The sequence below is a fragment of the Coenobita brevimanus genome, chromosome 8, assembly GCF_032717465.1.
Source record: "Coenobita brevimanus isolate Jiangsu-jjx chromosome 8, ASM3271746v2, whole genome shotgun sequence".
Lineage (NCBI taxonomy): Eukaryota > Metazoa > Arthropoda > Malacostraca > Decapoda > Coenobitidae > Coenobita > Coenobita brevimanus.
The window spans coordinates 8,005,609-8,031,277 of NC_136961.1; the positions used below are offsets into that span (position 1 = coordinate 8,005,609).

Genomic DNA, 25,669 nt, shown 5'->3' on the forward strand with positions numbered 1-25,669 from the left:
CCAGTTGACCCTTGTGCGGTGTGGTGCGGTGAGGATCTGTCCGTTCTCCCCTTTGGGGCTAAGATGCAAATGAATGTGTTTGAATGGATGAGTAAATGGAGAGTGAGTCGTCCTGTCTCGCCTACCTCCCTTTCCTTGGGGGAAGCAGCCTAGGGATATATATATATATATATATATATATATATATATATATATATATATATATATATATATTAATAAAAGAACGGAGGAGGGAAAAACAAATGAATAAAAAAAAATAATTCATAAACCAGATTACTGGTGTCCTTTGTTCATAAAATATCTGTAACAGTTAGACTTGAACAGTTGTGAGTTGAAATTTGAAGGGAAACAACTCTGGGGAAGCGAGTTCCAGAGAGATGCAGTTTGGGGAATGAAAGAATTCTGATAAGCAGAATTTCTGCAATATGTCTGCGTGACATTCCAGTCATGAACGCTACCAGATGCCCGTGTAGCACGAGGGAAGGCATGGAGAGGTGGCACCATGGACGCAACTTCGTCTGAGAATTTGCCAAAAAATATCTTTTAAATAATGCAAGGGAGGCAACATTCCTTCTTACTTGCAGGGGAGGTAGTTCATTTGTAATGGCAGGGATGTTAATAATTCTAACAGCTTTGTTCTGAATTTTGTCTGGTTGTTTTAATGTAACATCTCCACATCCATTCCACAAGGTTGAGCAATACTCAAGCTGAGAGCGCACATGACTCTCATAAATTATAGCTAACTGCTCATCAGCGAAGAAGTTACGGACTCTGTACAATAATCCAAGTTTCTTTGAGGCGGTTTTAGCAAGTGATCTAACATGAGAGGTCCAGCTGAGGGCATTGTTAAGTGAGATGCCAAGAATTTCAATACTTTTGGAGATAGGAATATTAGTAGCATTAAAGGTAATGTACGAATCTGGCAATATCTGTCTATTAGTAAATTGTATATATTTAGTTTTACTATCATTAAAAGAGACAAGGTTGTTTTGTCCCCATTCACTGATCGTAGATAGGTCTTGGTTTATGGAGATGGCTGTACTGAGTTGAGAGGTAGAGATATTAGACTTTGTAAATGGGTGTCTGAATGTGAATGAACTATGTAGTGTTGAATCATCTGCGTATGGGTAGATGGGATTGTGGGTGACGGATAGGAGATCGTCATCAATATGTACCAGGAATAGGGTTGGCGCCAGAACTGACCCCTGCGGCACGCCGGCGTTAATTGAGTGGAAATTGGAATATACATCATTTACTTATACTCTTATTTTCCTGTCATTAAGATATGAAGAAATCAAAGGAACAAAAGACGTTATTCCATAGGAAGGGAGTTTGGACAGCAGGGAACGGTGCCATACTCTGTCGATAGCCTTAGAAATATCAAGAGCTACTGCATGAGTTTCTCATATAGATCAATTGATTGATGGATGGTATGAGTTAGGAGATTTAGTTTGTCAATGGTGGATATTTCGTGGCGAAAACCATATTGTCTATCACTAATTAAGTTGTTGGATTCAAGATGTTTAACAATGTGCTTATTAATTAAAGTTTCAAATACCTTACCAAGAGAAGATGTGATATATATATATATATATATATATATATATATATATATATATATATATATATATATATATATATATATATATATATATAAATATATATATAAAATTATGGGAATTCTGCGTTTGTTTTCAGAACCGTAAGACAGTTACCTAAGGTTCTCATATAACTCAGGTTCCTTTATTAATACTAAATGTGGAATGATAATGAACTGCCGGATAAGACCAACTTCAGCCTGCAGCTTACCAGGTTCACATTACAGGTGAACATGGGTTTAAAACAACTACTAACTAATGTCAGTACTATTCTCCACCCAAGGAGAAGGCCCGGTGCCTCTGTGGACCTCATACTGGTATGGACTGTTACAGCTACAGTCACAACGTACTGTACTGTCTGGGGTTAACTTCCTCACCCGAAAGGTCTCTGTTAAGCTGAATAGGACTGTCTCGCGTTACCTTAAATTATATTGTATGGCTTCAGCACGAATATAATCGCCCGACCTTAGCTGGAAATGTTTCATTCGGGCACAAATGGAATAAAGGAGCTCGACATTAGCTGGAATAAAATAGCACGGCATTTGCTGAAATAAAAGCCCTCAACATTAACTGGAATAAAATCACCTAGCATATGCTGGAACAAAACCGTTTGGCGCAAGGCGGAATAGAAGCTTCTGGTGGAAGCTTGAATAAATTTTTTGGGCGTAAGCTGGAATAAAACCGTCTGTCGCTTGATGGACAAAATCATCTGGCATCAGCTGTATATAAATCGTCTAGTGCTGGCTGGAGCGTAGTGTCGCGGTGTCAGCTAGAACAGAATGATACGGCTATAACTGGAATAAAATCGCTTGACGTTATTGTGAATAATGTGCGAGTTGTGTGCTCGGACCGAAGGTGTTAAGAGTGATAAATGTAAAAGCAGTGAGGTGACAAGAAGACTATTCCACCAAAACACATATTTTATGGCAACCAATACCTTACCTGTCAAGATAACGCCACGCCGGAGTGTATTATGCACACACACACACACACACACACACACACACACACACACACACAAGATGGACAGACATAAAAAGAGTGATAAAAAGATCGATGGATAGAGAAATGGAGAGACACAATATATAAATAGAAATGATATATTCATGTACTCGTATGTATTTAGAGAGAGAGAGAGAGAGAGAGAGAGAGAGAGAGAGAGAGAGAGAGAGAGAGAGAATACAAGCGAACACAGGTGACTCAAAGATCAATGGAGGTCAACAGCTGAGCGTGAAGGTAATGTTGCATAAATGTGAGGTAAATGTTGCATAAGTGTCGTTTTGCAAGACACTGGAGTTTGGCACGGGAGAATGTGATATATACGAGCAGGAGAATGGATATAGGAGAGTCCTTGGTGTTTGGTTAAGGCATTCTGCTCTGCACTGCGACTGAAGGTAGTGTCTTAACCTTTACGATTCCACACTGCACTCTATCACCTTACACCACCTAGTGACGCTCACCAGCAGCCTGCACGTGGTGGCACTGTGAACAAGGGGGTGTTAGGACTCCATATTATAAATACAATTAATTATAGAAAACATGATAGATAGATAGATAAATAGATAGATAGACAGAGCACCAGGCAAGCCTGGGAACGGGAAATGATCTTGCAAGTGTAACTGAGGAAATGTTGACAATACACTGGAAGCAGCAAGTCAGGGGATGATATAGGTAGTGTGTCAGCGAGATAGCATACGAACAATGCCTAGTGACCATACACACATATACACACATACTCACACACAGGTTTCTAGAACATTCCAACAACAGTGTAACACACGTGACACGACCCCTGCTACACCAGAATTTAGGAAGCAGAGCTCAGAAGGAGGCTAGCTATAGAACCGACAGGTAGTGGAGAGAGTGAACAAGAAGAGGGGTCCAACTAGACTTACTTAGTGTATTCAGTCTCTGTAAGACATGTCCTGCTCAACTTAAGATTTTCTCTGAAGATAATAAATCAAGGTAAACTCCCTGTATTCATCTTTGACCCCTACTACAAGAATCGAGAGTCACATTTTTATCCCACCGCTGCCACCAAATGTGACTCAATTCTTGTAGTAGGAGTTAAAGATGAATACAGGGAGTTTATCTTGATTTATTATCTTCAGAGAAAATCTTAAGTTGAGCAGTGTATGTGTTACAGAGACTGAATACACTAAGTAAGTCTAGTTGGACCCCTTTTCTTGTTCACTCTCTCCACTACCTGTCAGTTCTATAGCTAGCCTCCTTCTGAGCTCTGCTTCCTAAATTCTGGTGTAGCAGGGGTCGTGTCACGTGTGTTACACTGTTGTTGGAATGTTCTAGAAACCTGTGTGTGAGTATGTGTGTATATGTGTGTATGGTCACTAGGCATTGTTTGTATGCTATCTCGCTGACACACTACCTATATCATCCCCTGACTTGCTGCTTCCAGTGTATTGTCAACAATTCCTCAGTTACACTTGCAAGATCATTTCCCGTTCCCAGGCTTGCCTGGTGCTCTGTCTATCTATCTATCATGTTTTCTATACTTAATCGTATTTATAATATGGAGTCCTAACAGGGGCACCGGTTCCCTACACAGTGTATGGATTGCTCAGTACCTGTTGGACGGTCCCACAGAACCAGTTGCTTACCTGTGATCGGCGGGTCTTCTTTGCCAGACAGTCCTGGGTTAAGCAACAACAACAACAACAACAACAACAACAGCTACATTGCCACCAACAGCAATAACAACTTGTTGTACAATGAACAGACTATATGATTTTGAAGATTTTATTATTCACACTATAAATAAACAATGTGGATATAGCAACGATGTAATTATGCGAGAGAATGTTAAGGTGTAATTTGCAAATTAAATTGCTGCGAAGGAGGTGCTAAGAAACTTCCTATGCCATCTCGAATACGACGAGAGCCGAAGTATTATGTTGTTATGACAACAGTCCGTTGGTTCTAAAGAAACTTCCGACACAATGGCCTTTACAATGTCGTCTTTTATTTCTTTCATTTGTGAGGAAAACGACTTGTGAAGGGTGGTGTAAACCACTTTAAAGGTGATCATGTATTAACCTCCTCTTATGCAAGTGTTGTAATAATATGTAAAGTTAAACATAACATACAAAATGTGTCTACTCGTATATCAAGCGAAGGCTTCCATAGGGTGGAATACTGCATCGCGCCCGAAAGTGAAAGGAAAAACTGAGGATCTTTAATCATACTATAATGCCTTCCCCTTTGCCTTCAGGCGCAATTCAACGTTCCATCCCGTGGAGAAAAATGTCAACAAATATTAATTGCAGCAAGCAGCATTTTGATCAATATTAGAATTTTAACAAATGATGGTGGATAGCAACAATTTGATGAATTAAAGAAAAATGATGGTAGCACTTAACAACTTGACAGTAATGGAAACTTTAAAAAATTATGGTACCAATGAACATTTAAACCATTTTCATTGATTTGTACAAAAAATGATGGTGACCAGTTAGAAATTGATCATTATTTAAATGAAAGCAAAGTTTATGGTAGCATCTAACATTTTGATCACTTATAGATTTTTTCGATAAAAAATAATGGCAGGTAGTAACAAAGTGCTCAATATTAAAAAAAATGGTGGTAGCACGTAACAATTTGGAAATGTTAGTTATCCCTCGCCCCCCCCAAAAAAAAATATATACAGTATATATATATATATATATATATATATATATATATATATATATATATATATATATATATATATATATATATATATATATATATATATATATATATATTGGTCCCAAGTAACAATCAAATGATTTAAAGAAATTTCCACTGGAAGTGATGGTAGAGGACACCAGTAATCTGGTGTATGGATTATTTTTTTTATTCATTTGTTTTATCTTCCTCTGTTCTGTTATTAAAAAATAATGGAGTATCAAATCCATTTTATCCAAAAAAAATTATGGTACGTGATATAGTATTTATTCTCAAGATACTTCAAGTGAATCTTGTGACTATAGTTATTGAATCGAGGTTCTTCAGCCGCAATTCAATAACTACGGTGTCTAGAGTTTTTTGTGCCAAGTTTGGCTGCAGTCTTTTTCTTGACATCCTTTCATCCATTTCTAGTAATCTTCTATTTTTGGTGATAGAAATGAAATTTCTCTAGACAGTCTACTATAAGGTGTTTTCTCCTGAATGAAAAGGAAGTCATTGAAAAACTTGCATCACCTGATGCCACGACCAGTACTTTTGTTCTTGTTTTACCAAACAGTACAGCAGAACCTAACACTTATTTGAGAAGTCAAACTTCAGGAACACCTCTGACAAACTAGCAAGCAATGTGATACCAATTATCCTTTCAGCTTTCGCTTTCTGATATTTTTTTTGTCACAGTTCAGTATTGTTATTGGTTCACACTATTATATACTGTACACTATGGTTAACCTCAAACTTAAGGTTCATTTACTATTGATATGGGTTTTATAGGACCCATTGGGTGTGGTAAAAAGGCTATTTTAAGTAAGGTTAGGTAAAGATTTGGGTATGTTTAGGTTAAGTCTAGTGGCAACCTATTGTGGTCAGGTAAAAATTTGGTTCGGTTAGAGTTGAACTCTGTGTTAGTCAGGTCAAAGTATGGTTTGGTTAGATCTGGTTTAGGAGCTGTCTATGATAATTACAACAAAATTTGGTTAGGTTGACTTAAGCCCAGTGCATGGTAGTGTCTGACAGTTAGGTCAAAATTTTGTTTGGTTTGGTCAGGTCCAGTGGAGGTCTAGAATATTTTGGTCAAAATTTCATTTGGTTATGTTATCCCTAGTGGCAATTGATACTAGATGAGTGATTACATTAGGCAAGGTTATCACAAATACTTTTCTTGAGGTGTTAAACTTTCTTACAGGCAATTTTATCAGGAGTTCTGCATAGCATTTGAGACATATCAGTATATATTCCACCATCTTAAGCTCTTGAAGCATACAGTACCCTCTTCATTACGATTTCCTCACGATGATTATTCTTTGACATTATTATATCACTGACAATGACAGTAAACTTTCCTTGGCTGAGAAATGATGGAACATTGTACGAGATTTCTTCACTGGTCTGTCTTGAAAAAAAAAAAAAAAATCCTTTTGTCAGCGAAAATTAAATCACCAGCAAAGTTACTATGACAACCCTAATCTTTCCACAACAACTTTCCTACATATTGATCCAGGGCACTAAGGACTAGCATACAGTAGTTGAACACAGCATTTGGTGCAACTCATAACAGAAGTTTTAAATACATTAATGACCGTAAACATTATACATGTATACTGTATGCTGACTATGATAACTTTCAATCAGACATTTTAAATGGAATATCAGTTTCAGTACCTAGGTAGTTAGAAACCATTCTGCAATACCCAAAGAACTTCGAATTCCCTGAAAGAGGTGCTTGGTTCGCCTCTTGCAGAAACTATCTTCATAATCTTCATATAGCAGATTTTGGAGAGCATGTATAATTACTCACTTTTACTACAGTGAAAGCATTTAGCCAAGTTTAGGTAATCATGGTGGATTTTCATTAGTGTTACAAAAATTTAGTCCCCTAAAGCGACTGTTTCATCTTACAGTATGTACTAGAAAATACAAGCCCATATCTGGCAGTTTATAAAACTGGGTATAAAGTCACAATATACAGTATCTCGGTACCATCATCTCCTGCATGAATTTGGCAACATACTGTTCTCCTTCATAATCATTCCAGTTTTGTGAAACTTAAGTTCCCTTCTATCATTCTGTAACTGCCTGGAGGATAATATATATATATATATATATATATATATATATATATATATATATATATATATATATATATATATATATATATATATATAAATTCAAACAGAGCCGGTAAGTTGAACATTGGTAGGACCTGGTTTAGGCTCCCTAGATTCTGCATTTCTCCTTATCTTGTGCAAGTTTTCTTATGTCCTTTTTTCTTTCTCTCCTGAACAAGAATAATTTCGTCAGTACATCTTTGAAACTGAGATATGTTTACTATGTTATAAAAAGTAATATAATAGCTCCATACTGGTGACGTGGAAGTAAGAAAGTATTTTGTGGCTTCTACTTATTAGCATTTCCTATGCTTTATTTCCTTTCATCATCTTGAAAGAAACTCACTTCAAAGCTTCAGACCTGATATTAAAGTCTGTAACAAATTCATAGGCCATTTTAATGCACATCAACCCCTTTTGCCTTGCTATTATGGGACAGACAGTGACGTCTGCAGTGTTTTACAATCATCACATGGTTGTCATGGTTACGTGACGTCACACTTCGGCTCTATGCTACACGAACAAGACACAGGGAGTAAAATATCTCTCAGCATGTTTTTGTATGTCGCATGTGACAGTTCCCATTTAAGGCGAGAATAAGCTATCAACAACAACCAACACACTGGATAAAAATGCTTATGGGCCACATCCGGCTGGAGCGCCTTAACACACTAGACCACCTGGAGTCCATTTGGTTATATGGTTACCACCCAAAGTAGGAAATTATTTCCTAGGCTACAGGAAACCACTCGCTAGTCTCTCAGTGTAGATAAGTCACCTAAAGGTAGCACTACATTAAGTGTGTGGATAGAGGGTGCTCAAACCTTGTTTTACCTTTCAGTCCGTTGATGTATTAATTTTATTCGTACTATCCTCAGATGATTTTGCTCAGATTAGGGGATACATGTGGTAGTAAAGAGACTATGAAAGTCTGTATCTATCCCCTCCAGTTCAAGGACTCTGATAAGCTAAATAATTATAATCGACTGAAGGCAACCAAAAAAATAAGTAAATAAATAAATAGGCCATCTTGCTTAGCGGAGTAATACCTAAAATTGTAGGTGGTCCCTAAATAGCGCGGCACTAGAAATTCACTTGACGGTATGTAATGTGTTGCGGGGACGGCTCAGTCTGCTAGTGTGGACGTGGATGCGGTTGTGGGAGCAGAAAATTAACAAGTGATGCAAGGTAGACATTAATAACGCTGACTTAGCCCTTCCCACAACCCACCCAAATTCGGCCGACGGATTGGAAAAGAAGTGGTATATATGATCCACTGTGTATATCATCTTTGCCAGAAGATACTGGTCGTGCATTTGTTTGTGTACCTAATCCTTGTACAGTACTTCCCGATAGCATCAACAAAAGATGTTCGGACGCTGTGCTTTTCACTCTCACTTGCCCTAAAATTGCCATCTCACCTTTGATGCTGAGTAGCAATAATACATTAACGCTCTTATGATGCTAGTCACGAAAAAAGTGCCATGGAAAGAACGTAGAGCCGTAGCACGGTCTGTTCCTGTAAAGGAGCTACGAGAAAGAAGGTGCCACAGGACGATAAACTTGGCTAAGTTGCGATGAAAGAACTGTATTCGCGAAATTTAAGGTAACTAAAAGGGTTACGTTACCGACAATGATTCCAGTAGGCTATAATATGACGTGACTAAAGGTAATGGCCCGCGAAATCCGGGTGAAATTTGCCGTCAAATTACAAAGGTTCGTATTGGAGAATTCGTGCCACCTCCATCTCTGTGATTTATTTTGCCTTCTGCACCTTGCCATCCTTCAGTAAATTACTGTTGCAAACACTGCTGCTGATTAGCAAATATTAATAACGTACAAGAGAATGTAGGATGTTATACAGTAAACACTTCGAAGTGCGCCTTGCCAGCGACTCAAAGTGGAGTAGGTCGTAAATCTGAATATGATAGTGATAAGCTTTTAACACTCTCAGGCTTCTATGACTCACTCTCATCTTGCATTAGCTGGAATAGAGTAGTAAAGCTGTCCCGCCCATTTGGGGCTTATGGTACCACTGCTACTGTCGTTTTGTGTTAGTTGGAACAGAATACACTATTGTGCCGATGATATGAGAGTTATTGGTGACTGTATTAACAATCTCAGGCTTCTGTCCTCACTGGTAGATGAATATCGTCGTTTGGCATTATCTGGCATGGAATAATAGAGTTTTCACGACTATGACAGTGTTCATGGTGGCAGTATTAATATCCTCAGGCTCATGGACGCACTTTCAGCTAATTAAAATTCACTGACAATAACTGGAATAAAATATTATGTTTGTGCCGACCATGAGGGAGTTAATGGAGTTACTGTTTGTTTGAGTCACTCACAGCTGGATAAAATCTGGTGTTGGCTGGAAAAGAATTGCAGAGAAGACGTTATCATGAGAGGGTTAGCTTCTGTCATAAGGCGTGAAGTATTTGGAAACAATTGGTGCTTGGCAGGGTCTTCATCCTGTCTATCATGTACTCATATGCCTCTTTTAACTCCTGTCTGTACCCTTGTAATGCTTTGTATTCTTATGTATGTTTGTACTCCTATATCCAATCCCATGTCTCATTGTACTCATATGTATCTTTGTATCCCTATGGTACCCTTGTGTCTCTCTGTACTCCTCTGTGTACTCCAAGGTGCCTTTGTACCATATGTGTACTACTCTTTTTCTTTGTACCCTGTTTATTTGTACTTTCATACTCCTGCATCTTTTTTGTATTTCTTTGTTTACCACAGTATGGTGTCTGCTCTTATGTATTTGTACTTACATATGTAGTCTTATGTCCTTTTGTACTCCTGTCTGTACTCTTATGTGTACTCCTATGTTTCTTTGTACCGTTAAGTGTCTTTGTATTCCTACAGAATGTGACTTTATACTACTCTGTGTACTCTTATATTTTGATGTTTTATTATATCATGGTACTCTCTCTCTCTCTCTCTCTCTCTATCCAATTCTTTGTACTCCTATGTGTACTCCTCCGTTTCTCTGTACTTTTACGTATATGTACTTCAGTGTCTATGTACTCTACATGTCTTTATATCTATAGTGTGTGTGGTTCTACGTGTCTTTGTACTCCTTTGTCTGTATTTCTGTGTCATTTTTCTTCTATGTGGCTTTGTAGTCCTGTGTGCGTCATTGTACTCAGCTGCGTCTTCTTGCTGTCTTTCCTGTGTTGTTATCCTTGTCATTGAATTATAGAACAGATGCCTTTGTTATACCCTACCCTAAAACAGTTATTAGCTTCGAACGGATTAACACCCTCAGTCCTATGATATGTTTTTAGTTGATACCTGGAGAGTATGATTATTATTACCAGCCGCGATAGCGAAGAGCTTACCAGCCGCGATAGCGATGCTGGTATTGTTTTCAGTTTGTGTTTGTGTGTGTGTGTGTGTGTGTGTGTGTGTGTGTGTGTGTGTGTGTGTGTGTTATCACGATAACTTTGCAACCGCTCAAGATATCATCTAAAAAATTTACAGATGTGTAGTAGGGATGAAAATCTCCTACGAGTATTTTCAGCTTGAGTGTTTGTGTGCCTGTTAGCATGATAGCTTCGCAACCGCTCAAGATATCATCACAAAATTTTACAGGTGTGTAGTAGAGATGAAAATCTATGAGTTAGAGACTGGTGAAAGTAGTTCAAAGTCAAGGTCATATTCCGAGCCGCGCTAGGTATAAGTCGGCTTGCGAATGGTGTGATTCCCCACTTGGGGGAGCCTCTAGTTATTATTAACATTTCTCTTTCTTGCATTCTTTCTTTCTTGTTTAATTGTAGCAGGCACTTCTACCCTTCAGAATTAACCGATTCCGACCAAACTTGGACACAATGACCAGCCTATGACCTAGCTGTGTCCGAAAGATTTGGGATGCTATGCAACTACTTGTTGCCTAATAAGGGCCGAAAACCTGCTTTTTTTTACTTTTCACGTTTTGAACTGTAGAAGCATTACTAATGGGCATGGAAAGCCCTAACTCTTTTAAGCGCTATTTTGAGGTCATTTCCTATCGTAGGTGTGCCATCCATTTTTCCCCTTTCTACTCAAGTTTTCGAGTGGCAGCCCTACGAAGATTGGCCTCAGCGTCCCTAACAACCAGTATCGGTTTTTAAGAATGCTCCCCTAGTTCCCTAGCAGCTCAATGTAACTGAATGAAAGTTTGCATGCTTCTAGACACTGACTAGTACTACAACTTTCTCTTGCACACTTCTGTGCTACATTGGACAGGTCAGGGGTCAAAGGTCATCAAATGTGAAACCAGAGAAAATGGCTAAACTCACGACTATGCTCACGCAAAATGCTAAGACTCCAAAGATTATTAAGCCAGGGCCATGATTCCTGGCTTGAATGTTGCACTAGAGTACCTTCGTACAAAAAATGATATTTAGTGTCGAAACTCAATTCCGGTTGCTGACAAATCTTGGTCTGCATAGAGCTGGTCATTGTTGACTACCGGCTTGTTATTATTATTATTATTATTATTATTATTATTATTATTATTTATATTTTTATTATTATTGTTGTTGTTGTTGTTGTTGTTATCCTTAGGACGGAGCTGGCAAAGCATTGGTAACAGTTGCCGTTGGTGTGTTTTAACCCCATGTTCTTCTGAAACGCTAACCCGGTGAGCTATAGGATGATGTTATTCTACAGCCAACCATCCTCCTGTGGGGGCATAATAAAGTGACTGAGGTACGTTTGTATAATCAAGCAGCTCCACCCCCTAGTCATACCTGTGCCACCACGTGTAGGCGTCCTTCTTCAGCATCTCTCATAACAGGAGGGATTAATGAAGGGCATATCTTAAACCTTCATTCCTGTGGCCTAAATGGCACAACAAGGCTTCAAATGAACTTGGAAGTCGGGCCGTCCATCTTTTCCTACTTCTACTCGTACAAGTGGCCGATGTGTTTGACCAGAATTTGCCATTCGACGCTGTGATCGGTTGATTTTTTTTTTTTTTAAATATCAGAATTCACAGCTTCCGGTTTTGAATCTCAAATTCTGCAAATAGGAAAAGACAAACCAGAGGTAATAATAATAATAATATAACAATAATAATAATAATAATAATAATAATAATAATAATAATAATTATTATTATTATTATTATTATTATTATTATTATAAAAAACTGGTATCTGTAATCATTTGTTATCCTTTACGTGGATATTTCTTTACCGAGGTTTGGTTAGGACATCTCTTAATATTCAAATATTATATAGGCATTACCGTAATGTATATGGTAAAGGTTATTTTACTTTTTTATCAATAAGGAATTGTAAGGAAAGTGATAAATCAGCGTTAATATAGCTTGCATGACAGCTGGAGAAAAGCCTGTATTTTGATTTTCCAACAGGGAATGACAGCAGGTTATAAATCTTGCAAAGTATTGTACAAAATATTGATAATAAGCTACAAACTGTCGCTGTTATCGTTTTAGTAGTGATCGTCATTTGAAAGAATAGCCTACAACATAATTTTCCAAATAAAGAAACCTAGTTATCTCCGCCAACAAAGTTTGAGAATGTTATGTATTCACCCATGATTGTCTGTCTGTTTGTCTGTCTGTCCAGGCGATATCTCCAAAAGTCTGGGGGCGGATCCGGATCTGGATTAGGATCCGAGTATCCCGCACAATATCTCCAAAAGTTCTCAATGAATTTCAATGAAATTTTGTGGAAAGGTGGGCCATGGGCCAAGAAAGAATTAATAAAAAATTGGGGCGGATCCTATCCGGATCCTGTCTCCACGGATCCGGATCCAGATCCTTTTTAATGGCAATGGTATCGGCGGAGGTATGCGCTCCCTGTATGCTTACTAGTATAGAACTTTAATGCATAGCCTACATTACCATTGTCAGTACAGCAGTGAGGACCAGAACATTTTTCCTATGCTACAGTTCCAGTAGTATCGCACAAGTTGGAATAGCCATGGACAGCAAATATATAAAAACTATATCTAATAAAGTCACTATTTTTATGCAATCCAAATTATAGTGGGTAGAACGAGTAGTGAAAAGAAACTAACTTACATGATAAGTTGAAAAGGTGAAGAGAATCATACATCTGTGTCCAGCGTGTGCAGCCAACAATGCAGTTTTGAATGTGGTGATAAAGAACAAAGGTTTATTAATCGCAAGGGACTACGATATATTATCTTCCTAGTACAGAGTGTATTGGAACATATGAAAACTGCATAATAGGCTACTTTTTAACTGCAGTCAGATAGGAAAGTTATGTCAGTAGCCAGCCCAGTAGCCTACGGTATCAATACTGATGCCATAGTAATATAAAATAGGAATATCACAAGTCATTAGCGGCGTTACTTGTAAGTAACGTCATCAAACGATGGAAAATTTTTTTAACAAAATTCATACAAGGTACAAAACGTGGATTATGTATCATCCTGATACTTAAGCACTTAGCATAGATTTCATACACATTTTGTTAAGATCCTTGTGCAGTGACGGTGTTTTGTTATACTGCGGGTTGTTAATTAATTATTCACTGTGTTAAAGGCAAATCACCCCACAAAGCCGTTATTTAACAGGTCCATGACACTGAAATCCGACTTAAGCCCACTATGAGACGGCTTGAAGTTGAGAACACCTGCTCGGCCTGTGAGAGACTCAAGCCGCATATCTGCATATCAGTTTTTGGCGGGGGCGTCTCAAGGCCGACTTAGGCCCCAAGTCCGAATCAAGCCTCGTTCTTGCATTCGAGCCTAGGAAATATCTCCTAATTTGACTGACATAATCTGGTGGTAGTGACAATGATATTTAAAAATATGTCATTGAAATGAAGAAATTAATAGGATGTTGTTATTTGCATTCCTTTATTCTCTTGTGTGTGTGTGTGTGTGTGTGTGTGTGTGTGTGTGTGTGTGTGTGTGTGTGTGTGTGTGTGTGTGTGTGTGTTTTCCCGCATCTCGGGCCAGTCAAACCCGTTGACAGTCTATTTCCTTCATCCATGTTTAACAAGCTGTACAACTGGGGACTTGGACAACGTCATAACATCAACAACTGTGAGTCATATTCAAGTGGAAGTTTGAGGCTTAGAAATTGTTTGCTTTATAGGCCCCACGTGTAACGTGTATTATATCCCCCCCCCCCTTCCCTCAGGTGCAGCGGGCGAAGAATGGATAACTCGCTTCCTCTCATCAAGATTGCGGGAGAGCAGGTATGTTCGTTCGTTCGCGTACAGATTCCCTGCACCTATAGTGCAGGCCGAGCCATACATCAACCCGGTCAGTAAGGTATGGGCTGATTAAAAAATATTAAGGGGAGAGTACAGGACCTGGGGATTGCCCAGCACACACGCCCTGTCTTTTGACTGGCTTTGTGGTGTGTGTGAAGAGGCATGACAACTGATTAATCGTTATTCTGTTCAGCTGCGGACATAAATATTGATCCACTTCATTACAATCAATAACAAAACAGTGAACAATTCCTTTCAAACTCGGAGCTGCTATCTCCGGAGTTCAGCAAACTTTTCCGAATGTTCTGTAAGAGTTTTATACCTAGGCCAACTTAATTTTAAAAATGGATCGAAATTACTGTATGCAAGTGTTAACTCAGGGACAAAAGTTGACCAACTATCATAATCCAATGCGTCTGTAATTTTCCTCCCTGCCACATGTCAGAGAGAATAACCTATGGAAGACGTACGTAAAACCATAAACATCCTTCGATGTAGGAGGAAAGCAATTGTTTGCAAAGAGAGAGAGAGAGAGAGAGAGAGAGAAGAAGAAGAAGAAGAAATAAAAGCCAAAGCATTCGCCCACAAATGTGTATCATTCATCAGTAAAAAAAAAAAAAAAAAAAAAAGATGATCAGTAATCCTCCGTCAGTCGGAAGCATATCATCGCAGTTTTGTCGAAATCGAAAGAAAAGGGAGGGGTAGATTCCACTGTTTACTCCTACTAAGTTAAATATCACACTAGCATTCATACGCCTGAAGACACGGTTATTGTGTTGGTGAAGGCCATTGAGTATAACAAACTTTAGAAAATTTCTAATAGTTTCCTTTTGAATAGCTAGTCTCTTCGTTGAGGATACAATAGAATATAGTGAATAATGTTAAGCTAAAGGAAAAAGTTAAATGGTATATCATCTTGCAAAATCTACTGGCAACAAGAGGTATTTCATCACAGCTTTGCAGAAATTATTAATAAACAAGCCATATATCACAGTATACTCCCCACAAATTTTCGATACAATTTGCCACTTGATCTTGAGATATTTCTGGAACAGCCAGACGCAGACACACAGGCACCCTTACAGACGCAGAGGATTACATTTTCGGCGGGCTAGGCAGGAGATCTATCTACAGTACCAATAGCCAGACGCCATAATCCCATAAGGCAGGTGATAAAACGTTATACATAGTTTTACCTTTCATCTCGATTGTACTTATTTCAAAGCTAGATACAGTAATGCGAGAAATACATATACCCAGGTAACCCTCCATACGAGGACGTATTTTATTTATGATTCTTGCTATCTCCTGACAACTTTTACAAAGCTAAGAAGATTTTTCGAGATATAGAGGATGGATATAGATTTCATTAATCTCTTCACTAGAAGAAATCTCTCTTAAACCTAAAGATCATCTGTAGGAAGCAAGAATGTAATTACACAGCCTCAGGCTGAAGGTATTCATCACTAAATTTTACAAAGCAGCTCTATTTCCTATGTCAGTATGGATAGCCATTCTCTACATAGCTTATAATTGTGACAGTGCTATTGTAGTCCAGCATCTCTCTCTGTCTGTCTGTCTGTCTCTCTCTCTCTCTCTCTCTCCCCCCCCTCATTCCCTTTCACTTCACCCTTTACACTCATTTCCCACCTCCATATCCCTCCATTCCTTCCACCACTTCACCACTTATCCTACTTCCCTTCCAATCTTCTCCTCCCTCCCTATCCCCTTTCCCCTTTCTCTCCTTCCAATACTCAATTCTCTTCTTCATCTTTCTGAACGTCCTTCCCTTCTTTTCGTTCCCTTCTTCCTCCTTCCACTTCTCCTTCTCTTGCCCCCCACCCCATTTCCTTCTTTACCTTTCTTATCCTTCTTTCCTTCTCTTCCTTCCCTTCTTCCTTCTTCCCATCCCCTTCCCTTCTCCCCTTCACATTCCCCCCTCCATCACCCTATCCTTTCGCTTCCCCTCAACCCCCAACTGTTTCCCCTTTCCCTTTCATCTCTCTTCGTCCCCCTTGCCTTATCAATTCTTTGCCCCTTCCCTTGGCCCCCTCTCCCCTTCCTTCCAGTGGGTGCCGTGGATCAACGTGACAGAACGTGATGACGGCGCCTACGACGTAACCGGACCCATGGGCAACCTGCTTCACATTCTGGCGCAGAGGCTCAAGTTCAGGTGTGTGTGTGTGTGTGTGTTTGTGTGTGTGTGTGTGTGTGTGTGTGTGTGTGTGTGTGTGTGTGTGTGTGTGTGTGTGTGTGTGTGTGTGTTGTCAGAATCTGAATCATATTGTTATCTTACTTTGCTGATAAGTTAAATCCAGCTTTTATGAACAATCTTAACATATAATATTTATTTTGATTAGAGGGACTCTCCTGTAGAGCCTGGTTACATGTTTGGATTGTTCTTGGTTTTCATTGTGCTGTGACCTAGGCACTATGACTCTCCTAGTCTAAGAATAAATATTAAACAAGAAGGAACACTCAGAAAGTGCAACACCCACTCCCACCAGTTGGTCAAAGGGCCCATAATTTAACATTGCCCTGTGACCTTGCCCTATGACGACTGTTTGCAAAACTGATTGAGTTCATTCTTCCCTGACCCTTAACTAGTCCAGTTGGTTTGGTCTAAATCAGATCAAAACTATCTACGTTGGCTTGTCCTGTGAACTTGATGCTTGACCTTTCCCTGTGTCCTTGACCTTTGACTCATTTTCAAAAAGAATCCCTTCATTTATGCCTTATCTGAACCCTTCCAAGATGTTTTGGGCAAATGGGATAAAAACAATTTAGGTTAGTCATGCCATATGACTTTGACCTTTGATCTCTGTTCACAAAAATAATGGGTCAACCCCCTGGCTAATCCTTAACCCTTACACAAAGTTTGGTTCAGATCATGTAAATCTTTTGGTTGGTTTCTTAATACACAGAAATACCCTGCCCAGAAACCTTGGCTTTTGACTAAGTGTTCTAAAATCTAACCTACTTCATTCTTGCCATATCACTAGAACTTTCACTAAATTTCCTTTAAATAAAATAAAAACTGTTTAGGATGAGATTGCTCAGTGAAATTTCACTCAATGCCATGTCCTAGACCTTTGACCTACCGATCTAAAAACAAAAGATTAACCCCTTGACTATCCCTCTAAACTGGACAAAAAGAATGAAGGTCTCTCTCTCTCTCTCTCTCTCTCTCTCTCTCTCTCTCTCTCTCTCTCGTGACCAATAAAATACTACAGTACTGAGAAGCAGGATTTGCTAGTTAGGTAGTACTGGAAGGTTTTCAGTAATTCTCGCAGTTCGGTTAAGAGTCAGAGTTGCCAGTTCGCCTTCTGTTTGGGAGTGGAGGTATTTTGCAAGTTGTACAATATTTTTTATGCTCTTTTTCTCTATAATGCTTTATTGATGTGATTGTTTGTTAAATTAAGTAACTTGATCTCAGTTTGTATGCTAAATAATTTAGAGTGTTACACAGCAAAAGAAAACTCTGGATATTTTGGATCTCTCTGAGTTGGTACCTATTGTTTTTCCAACAATGTAGTAGATCATTCTAGTATTTAGGAAGCTTATATAAGGATGGGGAAGGGACTAGAGGAGTTTCAGTTCAGTTTGAGTTTAGTTCAATGTCAGTTCAATGTCAGTGCAGTTAGTGAATACTGTATAGCTCTGGTACTTGTGAAAACAGTGACGTGAAGTTGGCAAGCATTAAGTGTAATTTTTTGGAATCTTAAGAAGGCAGTTTTTTTTTTTTTTTTTTTTTTTTTTTTTTTTACAGCACCTCAGGTGATTTCGTTGATGGACAATGAAATGGCTGACCATAGGAAGAACAACTTACTGGGCAATGCCCTTCCTATGCTGAACCATTGCTGTTGAGCCTGTGGCAGTGTGGGACGGGGACTTAACAGTGGTGTCAGGAGTGGGATCATTAAGTGCTGCAGTGTGTTATCATCAACATGGAGCAAGAGGTTGTGCAGACATTGAGCCGAGCTGGGCAGAGGAGGTGTCCCTGGGTGCAATCATGAATCTATTACAACCACAAAGTGTACAACTACAAGCACAGAATGAAGGACAGAAAGAACTCAAAGGACAATTACAGGCAAAGAATGATGGACAGAAAGAACTCGCCGGACAATTACAGGCACAGAATGAAAGACAGAAAGAAATCAAAGAACAAATGCATGCACAGAGTGAACAGCCAAGCTGGGCAGGAGGAGGAGATGTCCCTGGGTGCAATTATGATTCTATTATAACCCAAAGGTGTATAACTACAAGCACAGAATGAAGGACAAAAAGAACTCAAAGGACAATTACAGGGAAAGAATGAAGGACAGAAAGAACTCACTGGACAATTACAGGCACAGGTTGAAGGATGGAAAGAAATCAAAGAACAAATGTATGCACAGAGTGAACAGATAGAGGCACAAAGTAAGGAACAGAAAGAACTATTTGAACAGCTTGAAGAGGCATTATAGGAGCAACAGAGGGAATTACTACTGAGGATGCAAGGACAGCTAGATACTTTCATGGGGGAAATGAAGCAAGAACAGCAACAGCTTAAGGAGAAAGTAGTCGTCAAGCTAGAGCAGCAGAAGTATGAGGTAAGTATCAATGTGATGGATTGGAAACAGCATGTAGACAACCAGTTGTAGATTAGTGAGAAAATAGTGATGGAACGTAGACAACATATAGACGACCAGCTGAAGCCAGCAGATGACCAGTTGAAACATGTAGACAGCCATTTGAAGATAATTATTGAGAGAACTGAGGCTCTAGAGAAATATTGCACTGCTGAGCCTCAGGTTTGTGTATAGGGAGCATTTGAAAAAAAAAAAAAAATTGACACTTTATGTTTAATCTTGACGAATCCCAAGCATCTAATGGTAGCATTACAGGGTAGAATAATCACAATGTATGCATTTTGAGACCAGGTCTTAATTATGATGCCCAGTTTTTAGGCCTCAGACCAGAAAAGTGCATGGCTATAGTGGGGGTCCAATTAAAATGAAACCTCAGGAATATGATGGCAAAGTATCTTGGGAAACTTACGGCGTGCAGTTTGAGTTACTTGCTGATCAGAATTGATGGGATGATAGGCTGAGGGCAGTGTAGCTGGCTACTAGCCTCAAGGGTGCCACAGTGGAAATTCTGGGCCAGATGTCAGTAGAGGATAGGAAGTTATCAGTCCTTGGTAGAAGTACTGATGCACAGATATAGGACCATATACCAGACTGACGTTTATAAAGCAAGATTCTGGAGCCGTGTACAGGCTCGAGGCGAATCCCTACAGAAGCTTGCTCATGATCTTGAGAGTATGGCACACAAAGCATATCCTGGAGCAGCACCTAACCTGTTGGCTTGTCTTCTGAGGAAATAGTTCACTGATGCACTTGAGAGTGCAGAGTTGAAAGTGCAAGTGAAGCAGGTACAACCAAGAAACATGCAAGAAACACTGGCCAGGGCAAAAAAATTTGAGTCCTACGTCAGGTCCTGTACGTCTACTCTTCAGGCAACTCATAGTGCTAGATTCAAGACAAGAAATGGCAGGTATCTGAAGCGGAAAAAATTGAAGGAAGTTGTTGGTACAGTGAAAAGCTAGGACATAGAAAAGAGGACTGCTACAAGTGGAGGAGGGAGCAGGAGAAGCCCAGAGGAGGTTGCTGGTTCTGCAGGAACCCAGAACACAAAAAGGAGGATTGTTACAAATGGAAGAAAGAGCAAGAACAGAGCAGTGCAGATAAATCTGAGATTGTAACAGAAGGGTGTTAGACATGTGGTGAGGTGGGACACCTCTGTTATGAGTGTCCAAAGGAAAAGGACGTTAAGAACGAGGCTGCTGAAGGTGAGAAAGAAGCAGGTAAATTAGTAAAGGTTGGTGATAGGGGGCAATGGCCAGCCTGTTTTTCCCAGGAAGCACCACCACCAAGAAAATGCAAGAGATCTGCAATTGACAGTGTGCGAGTAGATGGAAGAATAGACGACAAGAAGTGTTCCCTGGTGATTGATTCAGCTTCAGGGCAGAGTTTTGTGAGGCCTGATGAGTTACATCATTGGTTTCTGCCTGAGTCATCAGAACAACTGTCTGGCATAACTGGTTACCACGCAGACCTGAGAGGACGCTTGGATGTCTAAATTGAAGTGGCAGGACAAGAGGCTATGCTTCCAGTCAATGTGGCCAACATGGAGTATCCTTGCCTTCTTGGTCTGGACTATCTGATGCCCATGGGATGTGAGCTGGACTTCTGCACCATGAGACTTAGGTTCCGAGGAAAGTCAGTTCCCTTCATGGCAATGAGACGTACCATGGTGATGAGGTGAGGGTGCTCTACAGTACAGTGATACCTCCAAGATCAGAACTACTGCTCCAATGTAAAGTGAGTGGCTCTTTTGACAGCGGTCTAGGGGTGGTGGAGCCAGATGTAAGGTGCAAGACGAAGGCTGAAGTGATGGTGGGGAGAACTTTGGTGGAATCAGCCACTGATGAAGTGCCAGTTGTGGTGGCCAATTTGTCCCATGAGACACATTAGATCAATGAGTGGGATCAAATAGTGGGACTGTGCCAGGAGGAGGACCCAAAGTGGCATTAGAGGAAAGTCTGTAAAAGGAATGTAGTTAAAGAAGATGGTTATCTGCCAGACCACTTACAAGACCTATTTTCAAGGAGTTGCCAATGCCTCGATAATTTACAGGTGCTGAAGTTGTGGCAGCCACAAACGAAGTCTTCCGATGTCTTCTCCACAGGAGACCTAGACCTGAGGTGCACTGATCTGGTGGAGCATTGTACAGACACTGGAGATAACCACCCGATTAAACAGCTAGCACAGAGGATGGCGCCAGGCCAACGGCAAGAAATGGAGAGGATGATGGAGAATCTCCAAAGTCAAGGAGACAGAGAAAAGTCCAGCAGTTTTTGGACACCAGCAGTAGATCTGGTAAGGAAGAAGAATGGTTCGTTAAGGTGTTGTGTGGATTATCGAGCCCTGAATAAAGTGACAGTGAAGGATGCATGCCCTTTGCCAAGGATTGATGACACATTGAATGTTCTGTCAGGTGCCAAGTGATTCACCACCCTAGATATGAAACCAGCATACCACCAGGTCAAGGTTGCAGAGAAGAACAAGGAGAAAAGAGCCGTTTTTTACGGCCAGAGTTTATGGCAGTTTAAATTGATGCCATTCGGCCTATGCAATGCCCCAGCTACTTTTGAGCATCTCATGGATCGTGTATTGCAAGGCCTGCACTGGCAGACAGTGCTCATCTATCTGGATGGTGTAATTGTGTTTGTTTGGACGGACTTTCAACCAGGAACTGGAGAGGCTGTTGGAGGTATTCAACAGAATCTGAGCAGAGCACCTGAAGCTGAACCCCAAGAAATGCTACTTGTACCAGAATGAAAATAAATGAAGTACCTGGGACTCATTGTAGGCAAAGGCATCATCTGTCCTGATCCAGAGAAGGTGGCAGCTGTGAAAAACTAGCCGGCTCCAACTTGAGTGAAAGAGCTACAGAGGTTCCTGGGTTTGTGTACTTACTACCGGCATTTTGTCAAGGACTCTGAAACGATAGCTGCACCTCTACACAAGCTGTTGGGGAAGAGGCAGAAGTTTACATGAACTGCAATGACTCAGAAGGCTTTCGATGAACTCAAGCATGCATTGGCAGCTCTCTTGTATTGCCATGCCCAGATCAGATTCAGCCATTCATCCAGGACTGTGATGGTAGTGACCATTGTATTGGTGCAGTCCTGTTGCAGAAGAAGGACGAAAAAGAGTATATGGTGGCTTATTACAGCAAGAAGCTCAGCCCACCAGAGTGGAATTACTATGTGACCATAAAGAGGCTCTTGGCAGTGATGAAGAGCCTTGAATTCTTCCATCCCTACGTGTATGGGTCCTACTTCACAACAGACCATGTAGCATTGAAGTGGCTGAAGACATTAAAGAATCCGGGAGGACAACCAGCACAATGGCTTGGGAAGCTGTACCAGTACAACTATGAGGTGCAGCACCTTCCTGGGCTGGTACATGGCAATGCTGACAGCCTGAGTTCTTGTCCTTGTGAATCAGATTGCATGCTATGTAGTGTGAAAGAAGATCGTAGCAAGAAATGCAGCCATACTGCAATGACAGGGCCAGAGTCAAATGAAGAAGAACTGAAGAGGATGCAGGTGGAGGATGCAGATTTACAACCAGTGCTATAGGGGCTGTAGTGAAGTAGAGTGTGACCATCGTGGGAAGAGGTTTCTAGATTCAGCCAAGCGATTAAGAGCTACTGGAGTCAGTGGGACCTTCTTTGTCTGAACAATGGACTACTGTAATATCAGTGGGAGACACCCGGTGGCCTCAGCAAGTGTTAGCAACTGGTGGTTCTGGAAGAATATGAGATCCGAGAAATTGAATGAGTCTCATAACCAGATTACTAGTGGGCACCTGAGAGTGAAGAAAACTCTAAGCCTTCTGCAACAGAGGTTCTACTGGACTGGCATGCATCAAGACATTGAAGAGTGGTGTCGGGTCTGTGATGCTGAGCCATGAAAGGACCCAAGAAACGTGGTTGTGCCTCTCTTCTGAAGTACCTGTGGGTGTACCAATGGAAAGAGTTGCATTAGACATTGCTGGACCTCTGCCACTCACTGAAAGAGGAAACAAGTATGCATGTGTTGCCATGGACTACTTCACAAAGTGGCCAGAAGCCTATGCCATCCCCGATGAAAAGGCTGAAACTGTTGCTTAGGTGTTTATTGACCAGTTCTTATGTCGTTTTGGGATGCCACAAGAGCTACATTCAGACCAGGGTAGAAACTTAGAGTTTGCTGTGTTCCGTGAGTGCTGCAAGTTACTGTGAATCAAGAAGACCAGGACGATCCCACTAAGGCCACAGTCAGATAAGATGGTGAAGAAATTCAACTGGACCCTGCGACAAGAATTGACTAAGTACTGCATAGAAGGACAGATGGAATGGGATCAGAAATTACATACATTTTTTATGGCATACCGGTCTGCATTGCATAAGTCTACCGGCTACACCCCTGTAAAACTGATGTTGGGCAACAAATCATGTTTACCCATTGACTTGTTAATGGGAAGACCACCTGGTGAAGAGCTGCCTACAGATACCTCCAAATATGCAAAGCATCTTCAGGAAAGGTGGGCACAGGTACATCATCAAGTGCGAGAAGCTCTAAAGTTTTCAGGCAAAATGATGAAGTGCAAGTATGATGCCTAAGCAAGTGAGGTGAGCTTCAAGGATGGTGACAAAGTCTGGTTATACAATCCTCACCAGAAGAAGGAGCAGTCACTGAAGCTGCAGAGCCTGTGGGATGGGCCTTATGCTTTGCTGAACTGCCTGTCAGATGTAATGTACAGGATTCGGAGAGGCAGGTAATCTTGCCCAAAGGTGGTACGCGTGAATCGTCTGTGGGAGTACCATGGGCTAGGACAGTATATCTGAGACATCTCCAAGGAATCGTGCTCACCCACAGCCGAGGATGTTGAGGAGGACCAAGGAGCTGAAGTACAAGAGGATGGTGGCAGTTTCCCGAGGGAAGAAGTGAATAAAAAAAAAGGACCAAGACCCTACATAAGTGGACTGTGTGGAGGAGCAGGAGCGTCATTGGAAGCTGTATAGGAGAAGACCTGATAAGCTGAAGGATTATTTTGTGTATAATTAGATGTTTTATTAGGATTTATGAATATGTTTGTATACATTGTGTAGTTTGGTTCGGACGACAAAGAACTAGGGAGGGGGTAGTGTTGTTGTTGTTGTTGTTGTTTAAAGATTTCCTGCACATTTAGTGCAGGCTGGGCCATACATTAGCCCGGTCAGTGGGATATGGGGTGGTTAAAAAATAGTAAGGGGGGTGGACAGGACCTGGGGATTGCCCAGCACACACGTCCTGTCTCCTGGCTGGCTTGGTGGTGTGTGTGGGGTAGTGTTGAGAATCAGGATTTACTAGTTAAGTAGTACTGAAATGTTGTCAGTGATTCTCGTAGTTCGGTTACTAGTCAGAGTTGCCAATTAGCCTGCTATTTGGTAGCGGAGGTATTTTATAAGTTGTACATTAGTTTTTGTGCTTTTTTCAGTATAGTGATTTTGTATGTGATTGTTGAATTAAGTAATTTATTTCACTTTGTATGCTAAATAATGTAGTGTTGCCAACTCTGAGAGTTGGCAACAATTGTTTCTCCAAGAATGTGGTAGATCAATCTATTATATAGGAAGCTTATATAAGGATGGGGAAGGGACTAGAGGAGTTTCAGTTCAGTATGAGTTAGTTCAGTGTAAGTGCAGTTAGTAAAGATTGTATAGCTCTGGTACATGTGAAAATAGTTGGCAAGCATTAAGTGTAATTATTTAGAAAATAAGGATAGCAAACTTAAGAAGCCAGTGTTTATTTACAGTGCCTCAGCTGATCTTGTTGATGCACAGCGAAAGGCTGACCGTAGGAAGAACAACTCATAGGGCAACGTCCTTTCTATAATGAACTACTGCTGTTGAAGCCTGTGCCAGTAAAGGACGGGGACGTAACAATATACGAGCATGGGTATAATACAGCATTGTCGCTACTTCACACACAAGAAAGTCTACTACTTCTAGTAAATTGAAAACACATTACTGCTACAGAAATACTACTATACCCTGCTCACCCAGCTGTGATACATGGAGCCAAGAAATGTTTGAATTAAGGCTGCTCATTAGCTAATGCAGCACTGAGGATTGTGGTAAATCTACAGGTCTTCTTATTTTAACTCACACACACACACACACACACACACACACACACACACACACACACACACACAAACACACACACATTAGTTAACCCTCCTACACCTCCCCATTCCGAACCTGTCAGGGTGACCCGATGGCACTTTGACAGGGCAGACTGGGATGGATTCAGAAATTATCTTGCTGATGTTCCATGGCAGTCTTTCTTCTCTAGTGATCCCAATTCTACCCAGTCCCACATTTGTGACTTAATACTAGCTGGTATGGATTTATTCATACCAAGTCAACAATTCACTAAAAGATCAGACTCTCCAAAATGGTTTGATGGCAATTGTGCCAGAGCAACAGC

At 40.5% G+C, this 25,669-nt stretch overlaps 1 protein-coding gene across 1 annotated transcript in view; it reads left to right on the forward strand.

Moving 5' to 3' along the window:
• The window catches only part of LOC145406396 (putative glutamate receptor), a 99,881-nt gene that overhangs the window by 10,287 nt on the left and 63,925 nt on the right, over window positions 1–25,669 (forward strand). The window contains exons 2-6 of the mRNA XM_080277560.1: window positions 13,955–14,024; window positions 14,526–14,650; window positions 16,671–16,774; window positions 19,274–19,394; window positions 21,282–21,436. Coding sequence (XP_080133686.1) covers window positions 13,955–14,024; window positions 14,526–14,650; window positions 16,671–16,774; window positions 19,274–19,394; window positions 21,282–21,436 — 575 coding nt within the window. The remainder of the gene's footprint in view (window positions 1–13,954; window positions 14,025–14,525; window positions 14,651–16,670; window positions 16,775–19,273; window positions 19,395–21,281; window positions 21,437–25,669) is intronic.